This window comes from Dermacentor andersoni, chromosome 7 (assembly GCF_023375885.2).
Source record: "Dermacentor andersoni chromosome 7, qqDerAnde1_hic_scaffold, whole genome shotgun sequence".
Classification (NCBI taxonomy): domain Eukaryota; kingdom Metazoa; phylum Arthropoda; class Arachnida; order Ixodida; family Ixodidae; genus Dermacentor; species Dermacentor andersoni.
The window spans coordinates 18,730,891-18,746,371 of record NC_092820.1 but is presented as its reverse complement, the minus strand read 5'-3'; the positions used below and the strand labels follow the sequence as shown (position 1 = coordinate 18,746,371).

Genomic DNA, 15,481 nt, shown 5'->3' with positions numbered 1-15,481 from the left:
TCTTTCGCAATCTGCCACAGCGCGGTACCCTTGGGGGTGTCATACACGAACAGCAGCATGTACTAGCTGAATAACGCTAGCCTAATGCAAACTAAATATTACGAATACCTCGGCGCGAATCTTTCTCGCGCTCTTTCTCGGCCGATCCATTTTTGGTTATATAACCTGTAACGCTCACCGTGCTAATGGCTACATTTGGAGATATTTCTTTTCGGCTTGCAATAATTTTATCTACCGTTATGGAACACACTAGTGCGATCCAAACTAGAGTATGCAGAAAAGTGTCAACAACACAACGCATTAACTCATGGCAGCCCATTTTATAAGAAAGAAACATCATCCGAGTACTAGTGACACTTTGATTGCCTTATATTTCGCAGTGATCGAGTTCTTCGAGGCCAATGTTTTACCAATATACATAAGCCTGGACAACGAAACATTTTTGCATTTCCTTCAACGCGCACAAAAAAAGGTGCCATGTGATGCGTTTGTCCTACAAACAATTATATGAATGGGTAGATGGCACTTTGTGTGTGTAATTCCTCTGTGCGAATAATTACATTTGGAAAGATATAGCCGCGTAGGCGCAAGTTGCTACGAACTTTACCCAATCGCATGGCGAAGAACGATGATATTGTTTGCAGGACCATGTTCCGCGGCGAAACCGCTATGTACTTGAGAACACCGCAGCAAACTGCTAAGCTGAGGTCACACCGCCTATGAACAGTTACCATTCGAAACTCACGCACACAGATATCTGGTCCTTCACGGTTGTGCCGAAAATTATATGTTACCATGCCCGCACACAGGTTTCTTGGTGTTAAGCAAAACCTCTGAAGCCATTGAGCTCACGGTCACACTGCACATCAATCAGGTACGTAGGCACCAGCCTCCATACGGCTAAATAACGCATCGTTTTAAAGCAAACCCTGCGCGAAACTTTTGAAGATCTGTTCAGCTCTGTACACATGTGTCGGTGAACTAATTACGCAGTACTAAAGTGAGATTTAAGAAAACAAAAAACTGCATTTTCCTAAGTGACGGCTTCCACACAGAATTGAGGTGAATATCCCATCTCTTTAAATGTCAAGAAGCGAATTACCAAAAGCTCAGGACTCTGGAAAGCCCACTCACCTGACCAATTTCTTCCCATTTCCTTTCACTACGACTTTGTCTCTCCAGTAGAATGTACACCAGGGGGACTGACGAACTGGCAGTGCGCATCGCATCAGGTCTCGTCCAGGTTACATGGAAATGTTGTCCTATTCGCTCGACCCGAGGTGCTCGGTGAAAGATACCGGCTACTGAACTGGCTCCTGCATTTCAAGTTTAGGTAAAAAAATACGAAGAACTTGTGATCCTGACAGATTCTAAATTTTACCCTCGTGCCGCAGCGACAACACAAAGCTGAGCATTGCACTCTTCAAGCAAGCAGGCAGCTAGAAGTCGTCCAACTTCAAAGCTACAATGAAGCCTTCGAAATCGTTACTCTAAGTTCTCATGACGTACAAAAAACATCCATACGTGCGAAATATTTGAGATGCTTGTTTTAGCAAAATAAATCTTTTGATCCCATGCATACAGAAACCACTGAACTTGTCAGAGCACTCACCTTTAGGAATATTTCCCCGAAATGCACACGCGACTTCGCACCCGGTGAACTGTATTGACAAGAAAGGACATTATTATGTGCATATCAAAATACACCAGTGGAACGCTTCATACAACATTGCCTGTAACGAGCTAAGCCAATTACGTAGCCACTGGATTGCTATATAACAATGTAATGGCAACTACATTAATAAGGTGACGTGAACTATATTTCCTGGGTTATTTTTTAAAGCGAAGCTTTCTTTACCTATTCTTTAGACTTTCCCACTGCTGCTGCTGCTCTCAGGCACACCGTGTCGGGGTTGGTTCAGAACGCGTGTATACATTGCAGGAGCGAGTCAGAGAGAAAAGAGACGCGAGAAAGCCGTTTAAACGCCACAGCGCCATTTGGACCCCACAATGCCCTCTGGAGCTCCCTGTGCGTCACTCCATTAGCGCCTAGACAGCTATAATTATCTGTAAACCCCATCAAAAGAATTGTAGAAACTGTAGCACTTCTTTTTCTACTAAGGTGCGAGTCCAGAGGAGACGTAGATAGAACTGTAGAGAGGTGGGAGGAGAAGAGGCAGTTCCCATTTAAGTGACTGGAGGAGGGAAAGATGATGTGGGAAGGCAAGGAAACCCTACTGACAACGGTTTCGCATAAACTAGATAAGTTTAAATTCAAGGCACCGTACAGTAGGTTCGTTCTATTTATGTAAGATAAACACTATGTAAATATGCCATTCGGACAAATTACGCAAGGTGGGCAGAACCAGAGATGCATTAATTAAAGCGCACCGCAGGGTCCAGGCGAAACTACAGAAGTAGTCGATCGTCAAATGAACACTTCCGGGACCGCCGCGGTAGTGTTGCGGCTCTAGCATTGCTAGAAGTCACGGATTTGACCTCGACTACGGCAGCCATGTTTCGACGGGGGCGAAATAAAAAAAAAAAACATCAGTGCTTACATTGAAGGACATATTAAAGAGCACAACGGTGTCAAAAGTAGTCCGAAGATCGTCACTACGACATGACTTATAATCCGATTGTGGTTTTCAGACGTACAATTCCATAATCCAACTCAAGTTTAATACTTCTGCCATGATGCGATGTGCCATGAGTGGTAATGACAATGTTTAACCCTCTCGGAGGTTAATATAGCCCACGACAACGCCTCAAGCAAACACCTCTCTCTGTGTGTTCTCTGTACTACGCACACAAACAGCAGTGGTGCACGTAGGGTAACGTTAAACATCAACTCACCACTCTCGTGACTAGGCTGAACGTTGAAGAAAAAAAACTTTCGCCGTCAACATCACCACTAAATATCGTCGATCAAAGGAACCAGCATACAAAGCTTCGCTTCCATCGATTGCCAGAGTGTGTGCGATTTGCACCATTTTTATTGTATAATATTTCGCGTACCTTCATTCAAACCAAAATATTCTATGTTCCTGCGCCGGATGCGAGGCAACCAACCGAATACACCCAATGGTTGTCGAGAAACGTCTGTAACTTTCAAAACCTTTTACAGCAGTCACTTTTAGTTGCTTCCTCAGCTCTATTTCACGCGTAAAATTAAAATTAGGTGATCCCATTCTTGGCTTCATTGATGTTGCCAAATTTATTTCTGTACTCGAAGATGCCAAGGCGGTCCCGACGCCAGCTCACTTTGGTTCACATATTCTGGCAAAATGTGCTAGTGGCTGCATCTCAGCTTGAAGAATGTGCGTAATAGTGCTACCTTGTTTCAGCAAAATATCTCCGGCCTTCACGGTTGGCTCTCCCAACATACGCAGCTTTTCTCGACACATACCAACTAGCGCCCCAAGCGGCCTCGGCACGAAGCTAGCGCATTGTCAATGGAACGAGCGAATGTTTCGCGAATAATTCAAAGTGCAGGTAGATTATTTAATACGACAGGCAACAGACATGTTCTAGAACACGATTCACACGAGACAAATGCAGTGATCGTGTTATGGAAAGGTACAATCCTGTTCCCAAAGCGGTTAAAGATTCACCGAAGGTAGCCTATTGAAACCATGAAAATTTGTACTGGATTTTTGAGACCGAAACAGTAGTTGTGATAAAAGTATGACTCCTATCGTAATAGCCGCGACAGCGTTTATAGTCCGGAGACTCGGATATCGATTGATGCTTATCTCGACTCTCTACACATGGCGTAACAATGCTCCTGAAAGAGATTTTTCAAGCACAGTCGTGCAAATTCACGTGGTATCTTGATAAACCCAAGCGCGTCTCGATGCAAATGTCAGAAGGCGGGGCTGTGTGGTGTAGGTGCCCGCACCTATCGTCCTGCGTCATAGTGGCAGCGATTCATTACCGTCCGTGATATTTTTTTGAGGACTTATTTCCACAATTTCCCACTAGGTGGCAGCAACAGAAAACTCAAAATTTGGTTTCGGTTTTTGTTTTTGAGTGGTGCTCTTCATATATTATATTTTCCATTTTTCCTTCCTAAAAGCTAGCAATGTGTTGCTCATTTGTTAAGTCACACCTTTACAATCAGAATTTATTCCTTCGACAACACAACAAGCATGCGAATGTCTGTGTTACGTTATTGAACATAGAAAAAAAAGAACTGTCGTGCCTTGTAGCATGGAAATACTCAGGAATTCGGGAGAATGCACATTCCCCATACTGCGGACCTTCAAGGCAATGCTCATGCATAACTTCATAGGCAATGTGTTAGAAAATTTCATTTCAATATATCAGACGAGTATCAACAATTTTCAACCGACTACGCCAAGAGCGTAGTTCATTCTAACAGCGTGTGCATTTATGGCACTTAGACGAAACATTGCTTGTGCGTTGAAGCAGTGTTTTGGTCAGGGATGGGTGGTTAAGTCAGGCGACAAGTGCACATGGTTGTGCACCCTTGCGGCAGAGGGCACATTGATTTGAAGACGCGCAAAACTCAAACCGCAAGGTGATTTATTCCAGCTTGAGTTTGAACGGTAATTGCAGAGCGAGTGTCATTCAGTATATTTGCACATTTGCATATTTGCATATTTGCATATTCAGCACATTTTTGTGAGGAAGTAGGGAAGGATAGGATGTGTATATGCGTGTGCACGCCTTGAGCGAGCTTGCGTATGTACTTGCATTTGCATACGCACGCGTGTTTCTGCCTCCGTATTTGAATCTAGCTGTACGCTCATCAGTGCTTGTATGCGCGTGCAAGCATACGCGAGTTTGTGTGTGCATGCATTTCCGTGTGCATATGTGCGTACATTTTTACGCATGTGTGCATGCGTGGGTGCGTGGGTGTGTGTAAATGTGTATGCGGGCGAACCTGTCTCGGATAGCTATGTGTGTGTTTGCCAATCTGCTTGCACGCGTGTGCGTGTATGTGTGCGTCAGCCAGAGACCGAGCATTTCCTTGCTTACACCTATTCTCGGGGCGAATCGGATATTGTTTTTTTAAACACATATTTCAATCTACAAGACAAGAACGAATGACACTGCATTTTTAGCATTATCTGTTTCCGAAAGCGAAAGCATCGCACAAACAAAGCGTCTGAGCCATCAATATGACCATACCAGATTTCGTCACGATGGCTAATACCGAGTTTCGCGCAATGAGGATGCAAACAAATTGTCTCATGTGCCGGCTGTCACCTTCCTCAAACTGCCAACATTCCTTTGGGCCTTTTAATACGTGGGCAGCCCTTGCGGGGAGTGCGTGGGCAGCCTTCGATACCTGCTAGTCTGCATTGAGGCTATATTATCATGGCATAACGGCAACAAGGTATACAATATGGCGAACAGACAAATCGTGCATGTTTAATCTTGCCCAATAATCTTAAATAGTGATCAAGTTTAACTGATGTGAATAACCGGGACAGGGCAGTGCTTTTACAAGTAAATGCAAGTACTGTATATGTCATATCCATAGGTGTACCTGGCCCGGTAACAAGTAAATGTGACGTGATAATGTGAGCAGATTCGACCACAGCATGCTAATCGATGATGAAGAAAGAAAGAAGCGTGACTGTTATCTTTGCTTAAAACCGCTTGCCAAGCTGTAAAGGGTCAGATGCCTTTGTCAGACATTTTAAGTCTTTAGCCTCTGGCTTTCTAGCAGGCTCTGTATTAGGTCTGTTGACAATAAAGCATTAATTCAATCACCATTCCTTCATTCATTCAGTTCGCACCCTTATTGTGTCACACCTTTTGTCCCAAGGCGCAAAACGAACTGGTTCATGCTCATTTTTTCTCAATTTGAAGCTGCTGCGGTAGGCCATCAGTGCCTAAAGCAAACTTGCTTGGGAAATAATAGGAGGTACTTTAACGAAACCGATTGGCGAAGATCAAAAGCTGTTCATGACGGTGTCTCTAGGAGATGCTGCACGACGCTGGGAAAACTTCAGCTCGGGCCTCACATGATCATCATCATCATCATCATCATCATCATCATCGGCGGCGGCGGTGGCGGCGGCAGCGGCATTGGCATGGCAGCAGCAGCAGCCTATTTTATGTCCACTAATGGACGAAGGCCTCTCCCTACGATCTACAATTACCGCTGTCCTGCGCTAACCTATTCCAACTTGAACCCGCGAATTTCCTGATTTCATCGCCCCACCTAGGTGTGAGCTATCCAGTTGGTCACTCGGTCAGCCCCAGTGGCTGCAATCCTAACGAGCAAGCTCACTCTGCTGTGCGAGATCTCACATGCCGCGCATCAGATCAGGAACTGCTCTAGGATGACTGCGGCTCCTATAAAGACCCACTTACTACTTTTCACGAGATCACCTCACACTATAGGGAAGGCAGGAGGTTTTTTCCTCCCCCCCATCAGAAGCTCAACTGAGCTCAGGCAGTCACATTAAGAATGATTCAAACTAAATCTTATCCCACACCTTTTGTGCTTAACAAAATTGACCGGGATTTTCCCGCGGAATGTAAAAGTTGTGGACACACTTCGTGTCTATTTGATCATATGTTCTGGCTGTGCCCCAACCAAAGGGCTTCGGGTCTCAACAGTGAGGAGGACTGGAGTCGGCGTATATCCAGCGAAGTCCTCCAAGATCAACTCCTGGGCGTCCGGAGAGCTCACGACATCGGGAAAGCCTTTGGCCTACCGGTGCCTACGTGGGCGGAGCCACCGACTTAGCCTCGGGGCTTGTGCCCTCGGACCCTAGTCTCTCTGGACTAAAATAAAGTTCTTGCCATGCCATGCCATCGCCCCACCTAGTCTTCTGCTGCACTCGAGTGCGCTTCCCGTCACTTGGCACCCATTGTGCAGCCCTAATGGTCCACCGGTTATCTAGCCTACGCATTACATCACCTGCCCCAATCCATTTTTTTCTCTTAATGTCAATTAGAATATTGGTTATACCCATTCGCTCTCTAATCCAAACCGCTCTCTTTCTGTCTCTTAACGTTATGATTGACATTGTTTGTTCCATCGCTCTTTGTGCGGCCTTTAACTTGTTCTCAAGCTTCTCTGTCAGTCCCCAAGTTTCCGCCGCATAAGTCAGCACCAGTAAAATGCACTGATTGCACCCCTTCCTTTTCAATGATAATTGTAAGGTTCCAGTTACTATCTGACAACGTCTGTGGCATGTGCTCTAGCCTATTTTCATTCTTCTGTGAATGCCATCATGATCAGGGTTCCCTGTGAGCAAGTGACCTAGGTAAATGTACTCCTTCACAGAATCTAGAGAGTGACTACCGATCCTAAAGTTGTGTTCCCTTGCGTAGCTATTAATCATTATCTTTGTCTGTCTCTGTTAAGGTCCGCAACCATTAGTTGTAAGTCGTCCGCAATGTAGTTGAACGCGGCAATGTCATCTGAGAAAGTTGCTGAGATATTCCCCGTTGATCATTACTCCTAAGCCTTCCCAGCTGAATAGATTGAATACTTCGTCCAAGCACGCAGTGAATAGCACTCGAGAGATTGTGTCTCCTTTTCTGACACCTTTCTTTCTAGGCATCTTCCTACTTTTCATGTGAAGAATTAAGGTAGCTGCGGAATCTCTAGATATTTTCCAAGATATTTACTTAAGCGCCCTGCACTCCTTGATCACGTAATGCTTCCATGACTGCTTGTGTCTCGACTAAATCAAATGCCTTTTCGTAATCTACGAAAACCATATAGAGAGGCTGATTCTACACCGCGGATTTCTTGAATGCCTGATTGATTACATGGATGTGATTCATTGCAGAATATTCCTTCCTGAAACGTGCCTGTTCCCTTGGATGACTAAACCCCAGTGTTGCCCTTATTATAATGGAGATAATCTTAGTGAATATTTTATATAGTACATGAAGTATACTAATCGGCGTCTAATTTTTCAGTTCTTTATCGCCTCGCTTTTTTGTAGATAAGAACAATTTAGGCATCTTTGCAGTTTTCTGGGACCTTTGAACTGTGTAGACAGTTCGTATAAAGAGCCACAAATTTTTCAATCAATTGTGTCCTCCTTCTTTGAATAAATGGGATGGTGATTCGTCTTACGCTGCCGCGTTTGCCTCTTTCATGTCTTGCAAGGCCCTCTGATTTCATCGCTGTTTATAGAATGTGCCTCTGTATGCTGTTAATTACTACTTCGAATGGAAGTATCGCGGTTGCTTTGGGGAGTACAGGTCAGTATAGAATTCTTCTGCTGCTTTTACTATATATTCAAGATTGCCGAGGACATTACGCTGCTTATCTTTCAGCGCATACATTTTGGTTTGTCGAATGCCAAGTTCCTTCTCACTGATTTCAATCTGCATCCATTTTTACGGCTTGCTCAGTGTTCCTCGCGCTTTAATTTCGAAAATGCCTTATTTTTGCCTTGTTGATCAGTTTTGACAGTTGCGCGAATTCTGTCTTATCTCTTGAATTGGACGCTTTCATTCTTTGTTGTTCCTTTATGAGGCCCTTTGTTACTTGGGATAGCTTGCTTACTTCTTTCTTCGGTGCCTTACCTCTCACTTCAATTGCTACCCCTGAAGCCAGCCTAGTTAGGCTTTCATTCATTACCTTTATGGCATCATCATCTATGTATTCTAAGGCTGCATATTTGTTTGCAAGTAGCAGCCTGAATTTCTCTGCTTTTACTCTTACTGCCTGTAGGTTCACCTGTTTCTTCTTGACCAATTTTGCTCTTTCTCTCTTCAGATTGAGCTAAATCCTAGCCCTCACTAGCTTATAATCACTGCACTTTACCCTACCTATCACTTATACATCTTGCACTATGCTGGGGTCGGCAGAAAGTATGAAATCAATTTCATTTCTTGTTCCACCATTAAAGCTTTTCAAAGTCCACTTTCTCTTGCTACGTTTCCTGAAAAAAGTGTTAATTATTCACAGCTTATTCCTTTCTGCAAATTCTATCAGCCTCTCGCTTCTAGCGTTCCTAGAGTGGACGCCGTAATTTATAATTGCTTGTTGACCAGCCCGCCTTGGCTACGAAGTCGCCCATTACTACAGTATACTGAGTTTGTACTTTTCTCATCACTAATTCCACATATTCATAAAACCGGTCTACTTCATGATCATCGCGACTGAATGTTTTAGCGTAGGCTTGTACTACCTTCAATCTATGCCTCTTATTGAGTGTGAATACGACTACTGCTGCCCCCTCATTAAAGCTGTAGCATTCAACAATGTTGCCCGCTATGTCGCTATAGATTAAGAATACTCCTCGTATTGCTTCTAATCTTGGAAGCCTCTTAGTACAGGACATGGCTGTTAGTCAACACTGTATAAGCCTCAACGGTCTTCTAATCTCACTAAGGCGAATGAAATCCCAAACATTGTCTGATAGTTCCTCAAAGCGTCCTGATAATCTAGCCTTACCTGACAGAATTTAGGTGTTAAGGTTTACAAGGTCCGTTTCCATTGGCGGCCTGTCCGGGCCTAAATATTATTAACACCCTCTGCTGCTTTTCAGGTCTGACCGCCGCCTTGGTGAGATGCTCCGCAGCAGGGGACTGAGGGACATTGGTTAATCGAATCAGTCATTTGGGAGGGAGTAGCCAGGGAGGTCAATTTGTCTTTTGGTGAGGGAGCACCTTTGTTGAAGTTTAGTGGGCCTTTCTAATTTGGTTGTACCTGGATTAGTACAGCTCCACTCGCCCTCGGCGTCTTTTGAGCCTCTACAAGCCCAAAATATAGGAAATTGACGAATCATTTCTTTCGGGAACCACATCACCATATTTGATTAGGTTTGTTCCAATTAAAAGAAATTTTTAAATATCGGTACTGTTGGTTGTGAATTTTTGATTTAGGTAGTGAATGTTTGTACGAAAAATGGCAAAAATCGGACAATTTCAGAAAACGAAACTATCGTTAATACCGCAACTAAAAAGAATATCCCAATTTCGTCCATTTCACCTAAAGGTTCACCTGAAGTGGAAGAAACTTACATATTATACATGACTCTCAAGAATACCAGTAATTTGTGAGTGGATCTTTTGCGCAACCCTTGCAAACAATGTAACAAATCCACTTAAGATGTAAGTCGACACATCAAAATTGTGCAGTTTGGATGCTCTCATGGATGCAGTTTACATAACTGCGATATCTATTCTAGGTGCAGAGCTGCGAATATGCAACCTTCGTGTTCTCTTTTTTGCAAGCATACCATTTTTTGAAAATACCTTTGGAAACATCACGAACTAATTCGAAATTTCACTTCACACATTAACAAGAATCTAGTATCCCCTTTCCAATGCAACGAATTTCATTCGTTTGGCCATGTTGTTGTCTCAGAAAAGCGTTTCTGCGTTTCACATGTATTAAATAGGCGACGTCAAGGTTAGGCACGAGGTAAAGCTGCCGTGAAGTTCTTCCGACGATTGTCCTAACCCGTTGACTCCGCAGCATTAAAGGAAAGGAAAAAAAAAGTTGCTGTGTTTTGCGAAGCCTCTTAAAATCCCGGAATCAATCACAGCTGAGTTTGCCTCGTCGCGACTAAACGTTCTTGTGATTGCAAGTAATTTCCAGCAGACGAGCTGCCACTTTTTATCAAGATCACTGATAACGCCAACGGGACCCGCTTTGCCGTTAACTTCAGCGCGCAAGGATAGCTTCTAATTATTTCATTTTTGTTTCGTTGACATCACCACTACGTCACCGCGGGAAGTTCGAAACTTTTAAGGTCACTACGCCAAGTTACGGCACTCCTGCGAACTAAATTATGAGGTCCAGAAAAGCTGGATACGTAAATACAAATTGCTTATATGGACCGCTTTACGATGACTGCCATTTGAGAGTACAGAATATGTGCTAGAATTTGCCTCGTTAACTCATTAGTTTTTCTTAAAGGAAGACCTGAAAGATGTGCTCGCAGGACGCCGTCTTCTAATGACTTTCCTGACACTAGGCGAATGAAAAGACATTCGAACTCGAGAAGCTGGGCATAAAAAACGACGGTTTTTCTGCTCGAAAGTGAATCCTATGAAAACGGCCACAGCAACAAATATGAGCGTTACCATAGCGGACAGGCAGGTGAGTTGGCGACGAATCATCTTAACGTATGAAGCAGCGCGCCAAAATGACACAACTAAACTTATTAAACGTAAAGGAATCCGGCTGTAGTCACATCGAATTTTATGTAAAAACCTTCGGTGGCTCATATCCCCGATGTCCTTGAAAAAAAGAACGCGTCGTCCAGTCCAATGGTGCAAAAACTAAGAAAGCGAAAGGACGCAATGGCTCATCCCACTTCTAATGAAGAGCCTACATTCACTCAGAAAAGTGAAGCGGAGAGTGCCACATTCATTGGAATCACGCATACAACGTACAGAAACCCGCCGTCATTTCGAGTGTACAAATAAAAAAAAAGGGACCTTCTCAATGACTGATACTCCTGTAAGCAAGCAAAAAATGCAATAGCTCATACCCTGTAATGCTAAGGCTATAAACCCGCACCAAATTGAAGCAAACAATGCATAGATTCAATGAAATAACCCATACAACACACCGAACACCATACGTTTCGCTCTCCTGCTGAGAAGATGCAACATAAAGTGGACGAAAAGCGTCGTTGACGCGAGTCTGAGCCGGCTACACGAGCGCACGAAGGTGCAGCTCAGCGTAGAACACGAGCCGAAGGAGCCGAACGGCGAAAATACCAACGCGACGATCCGAGACGGCGCACTAGTGGGTCTGCAGCATTACGTGTTACAGGGGTCTAACATGCTGCTGAACTGTTTGTTTCGGAAAAGCACAGTAATAAAGACAAACCAGTGCACCCCTGTGCGCACCCGTGTGACTTGGTCATATTGAAGCACTAGAACTGTTGCAAATGTCGAAGTTAGAACTAGCTAGCCTTTCTGCGTTAGGTATTTTGAGGATGACTCGCGGCCTGAGAAACTCGTCAACTGGACAACCCATTTTCAAGCTCTGATCAGAATCCTGCAACATCGGCGATTCAAACGTGACTGCAACTGGCTTAGAGTCGCCTGCTGCTTTGGGTCGACCCGCTCTGAGAAGCACGCTATCGCTAAATATTGTACCACACGCTCTTGGGTTGATCGAGCTAACGTGTAACGTCGATAAAGAAGGCGTAATTCCTAGGTTTGACCGAGTCAGCGATATTGAGGTTTCACACTTAGCGAAGAAGCCTACACGGCTTCTTCACATCATTAATGGCAACTCGTATGTGGCCGCTTGGTGGACACATACGAGCCTGGCGAAAGCCTGGCGAATGTACGATAGATATAAGCTCCTATCTCGCGATGGTCCTCCACTGTATCGGAAAGTTATAAGTGCATTATCTATCCAATTGCAATGGACCTTGATGGGCACGAACGTTCACCCTGTGCAATCGTCTGCAATTTAGAGGAGGCCGTCGCAGAATTGAGAATGTAATTAGCCTTGCTGATAGTGTCCAACTGAAAAACCTGGGCATATCATTGCCATATCGACGTTGCCACACATCCGGAAACCCTTGGACAACGTCACTGACGAAGCTATTGTGAGCGCTTGGAGTTCCTTAGCAATTGCGAACAGCATGCACCACTGCATCTCCCAATACCTGAACTGTCGTTCCGTCTACATGTCCACAAAACACCATTAACCAATGTAACAGAACGAAACTCTTCGTACACAACCCAACGCGGTGAAATCCTACCCGCAAGAAAGAAGCACCGTAATTGTCAACCCAATGGAGGCATTTCTATTTTCAGTTGGTGGGATATCAGCTGAGAAGTGTACTTGTACAGCGCTTTGTAAACGTCATGTCTCGCATTACATATCGCGGGCTACGTGTCAATATTGTCAATATTTCCGTCAGAAATACTAGAACCAAGAACAAGCGCCGAATCCTAGCTGTGTCCAAAACAGCCGCCACACCACAAGCGTCAAGCACGGCAACACAAGGCAACGCTGGGCCGGGCGTGCCCGCAACACGTCCTAACAGAATGGCGGCTCGTGCTCGAGAACCGGATGACTGGCGTGCTACAGTAGGTTACGAAGCGGACAACGACATTCGAAAAAGGGAAGCTCGAGTGATACTTTTGTTTGAGTGTGAAGCCTCTTGAATGACGGCCACAGTGTAGCTCCGAATTAGTTTCCATAGAAGTCTCTGTCGTAACTGTCGGATACAGTTCTGGTGGAGGTGCGGTATGTGGGTCCAAGCCCAACATACGACAGGGAAGGTAGTCCGGATCCCCGAAGTTTGGAGCCAAATTAATAAACGCTTGACCGCGAACGCACAACTCACCGCATGCGAGGAGAGCCCCCCAATTTGGTAATCCCGCCAGTGCACCGAAGGCAACGGTGACAGTTAGCCTAGGCGCCAGGGCGATAGCTACTCAAGTGACACCTCCTCACATTGTCGTAGGCTCCCCCGACACCCGAATCCTTTCACGGAGACTTATTTGAGGATGCCGACCACTGGCTAGAACACTTTGAGCGTCGCGCCAGATGTAACGGTTGGGACGAAACGAGGAAACTCCAGTATCTGTACTTCGTGCTAGAAGAATCTGCACGCACGTGGTTTCAAAACCACGAAGCGTCATTGTCAATGTGGAATGACTTCCGACGAGAGCTGCTCACTACGTACCGAGGCACAGACTGCAGAGACAGCGCAGAAGCCGCTCTTCATGCGAGGGAAAATGAAAGTGTAACCGTATACTTTGAAGACATGTCCCAATTATGCTGCCGATTAAACACAAACATGGCTGAACACAACAAATCGCGACACTTAACGCACGCTGCGAAACAGGAGCGCTTTGGCGGCCTAGTTTGTAATGCATACGGCTCTGCCACCGCATTTCAATAAGAGGCGACGACGATGGATAAGAAGCTGTAGCAGCGTGAAAGGCAGTACAGCATGGCCCTAAGCATTACAACATCTGACGTTGGGTGAGGAGCTTTCTCCAATAACATCGACGCCCTACATGAAATGGTGAGGTCAGTCGTAAGAGAAGAGCTGCAGAAAGTGCAGCTGTCTCAAAGCCCTACTACGGTGTCCTCGCATGAAGATGTCGTACGTGAAAAAGTACGGCAAGCAATTTGCAAACCAGAGCCTCTGGTAGGTCCCGCGCACAACCGGAGCGTCAGCCGCGGATATCGCGCGCGCAAGTTTTACGGCAGTATCTAGGACGCAGCGACTTTGCACGAACTTCCGCTATGCACCGGGTGATTCCTCGAAGTATACTGCCCATACCTGAAGGAAGCCGACGATAAAGCAATCTACGGCGCAGTGCAGACCGGCGTCCCCTCAGCTACCACTGTGGAGGGACTAGTCAGCTGTATCGGAAATGGGCGATGGGCAAGCGCACGATGCCGCCGCTGGCAACGGCAGACGTGCCTTACCTCGGCTCGTGGTTTTCTATTCCTTTTGAGCAATTCTTTTTCCGTTTCTCTTTTGCTGTTTTCTGCTCATGGAGTGAATCACGACTACACGCTGCCACAAAGCAAGCCCTTTTTGGACTATTTTGTCATTTTTCTACGTTTTGTGTACTGACTGCCCTACGCCTAGTGTGACTTGTTGTGACATAGTTACTAGCGCTAACAAGACTAACGAAAAAAAGTTGGGACAGGACAAAAAGGCTAGACCTAGCGTGACGCTATCGGGCGCTACCCAACGCGAACCAACGCTATCGGTGGCCGCGGTTACACCGCGTCAGTGTGGCCGCAAAGTGCCTGGTAGACCTGCAACGCTCGGCGTGTTTCTCTGCTGCCCTCATCAGCACGTCTGCTATGACAACGACCACGGAATACACAGGCATTCCATCGAAGTGCAGTAATTTTTTAACTTTATCGGACAGAAACGAGTCCATAGATACAACCTAGTCCACACAGGCATCGGAATAATCTAATAGGCCATCTGCTCGTGACATGTCCACGGTCCCTTCCATCAGAACCACCGAACCTCGTGACGAAGGGTGACAGGGAAACGTCGTCTACTTTTAACGCCAAGTGTTACCAAGAAGATTGCGCGCCCAACGGGTGAGTCAGACCCGCTACGCCGTTTTGATCAGGCCGCTCAACAAAGGTCACGTGGCAAATATTCCGAAGCAGGCGCTCACAAACACCAGAGAACAATATGGTTCATAAATTTTTGTTGCAGAAATAGCCATTCTCCGAGTTGACAAAACCAGTAACTGCATACGAATCATTGTTTGCGACGAGGGCCATTTTCGCAAACTTTACACACTATCGCGCTTAGTCGTGGCAGTAACGGTAAAATGCGCGTTCTTGATATAGACACATCGCCTTTTCAGGCATACGCAGTAGACAGTTCTCCAGGCGTGATAAAGATCCGGCCTTACAAGTGACTACATCAAAGCACATCTGCGTTGTGAACAGTCCAGTGTCACGGATGCGCGCATGCTCGGTTAAACCCAGCAGTTGCTCTTGACATATGAAACCGACCGCATCCTACAATGCATGGTGTTTGAACATGACATCAACTCTGTC

At 45.4% G+C, this 15,481-nt stretch overlaps 1 protein-coding gene across 2 annotated transcripts in view; it reads right to left on the bottom strand.

The window, feature by feature from the left end:
- Positions 1-15,481, bottom strand: part of LOC126535533 (uncharacterized) — a 222,482-nt gene that overhangs the window by 105,472 nt on the left and 101,529 nt on the right. For both annotated transcript variants that reach the window (XM_055073186.2, XM_050182346.3), the window contains exons 4-5: positions 1,613-1,661; positions 1,135-1,316 (exon numbers count right to left, since the gene is read on the bottom strand). In XM_055073186.2, coding sequence (XP_054929161.2) covers positions 1,135-1,316; positions 1,613-1,661 — 231 coding nt within the window. The remainder of the gene's footprint in view (positions 1-1,134; positions 1,317-1,612; positions 1,662-15,481) is intronic.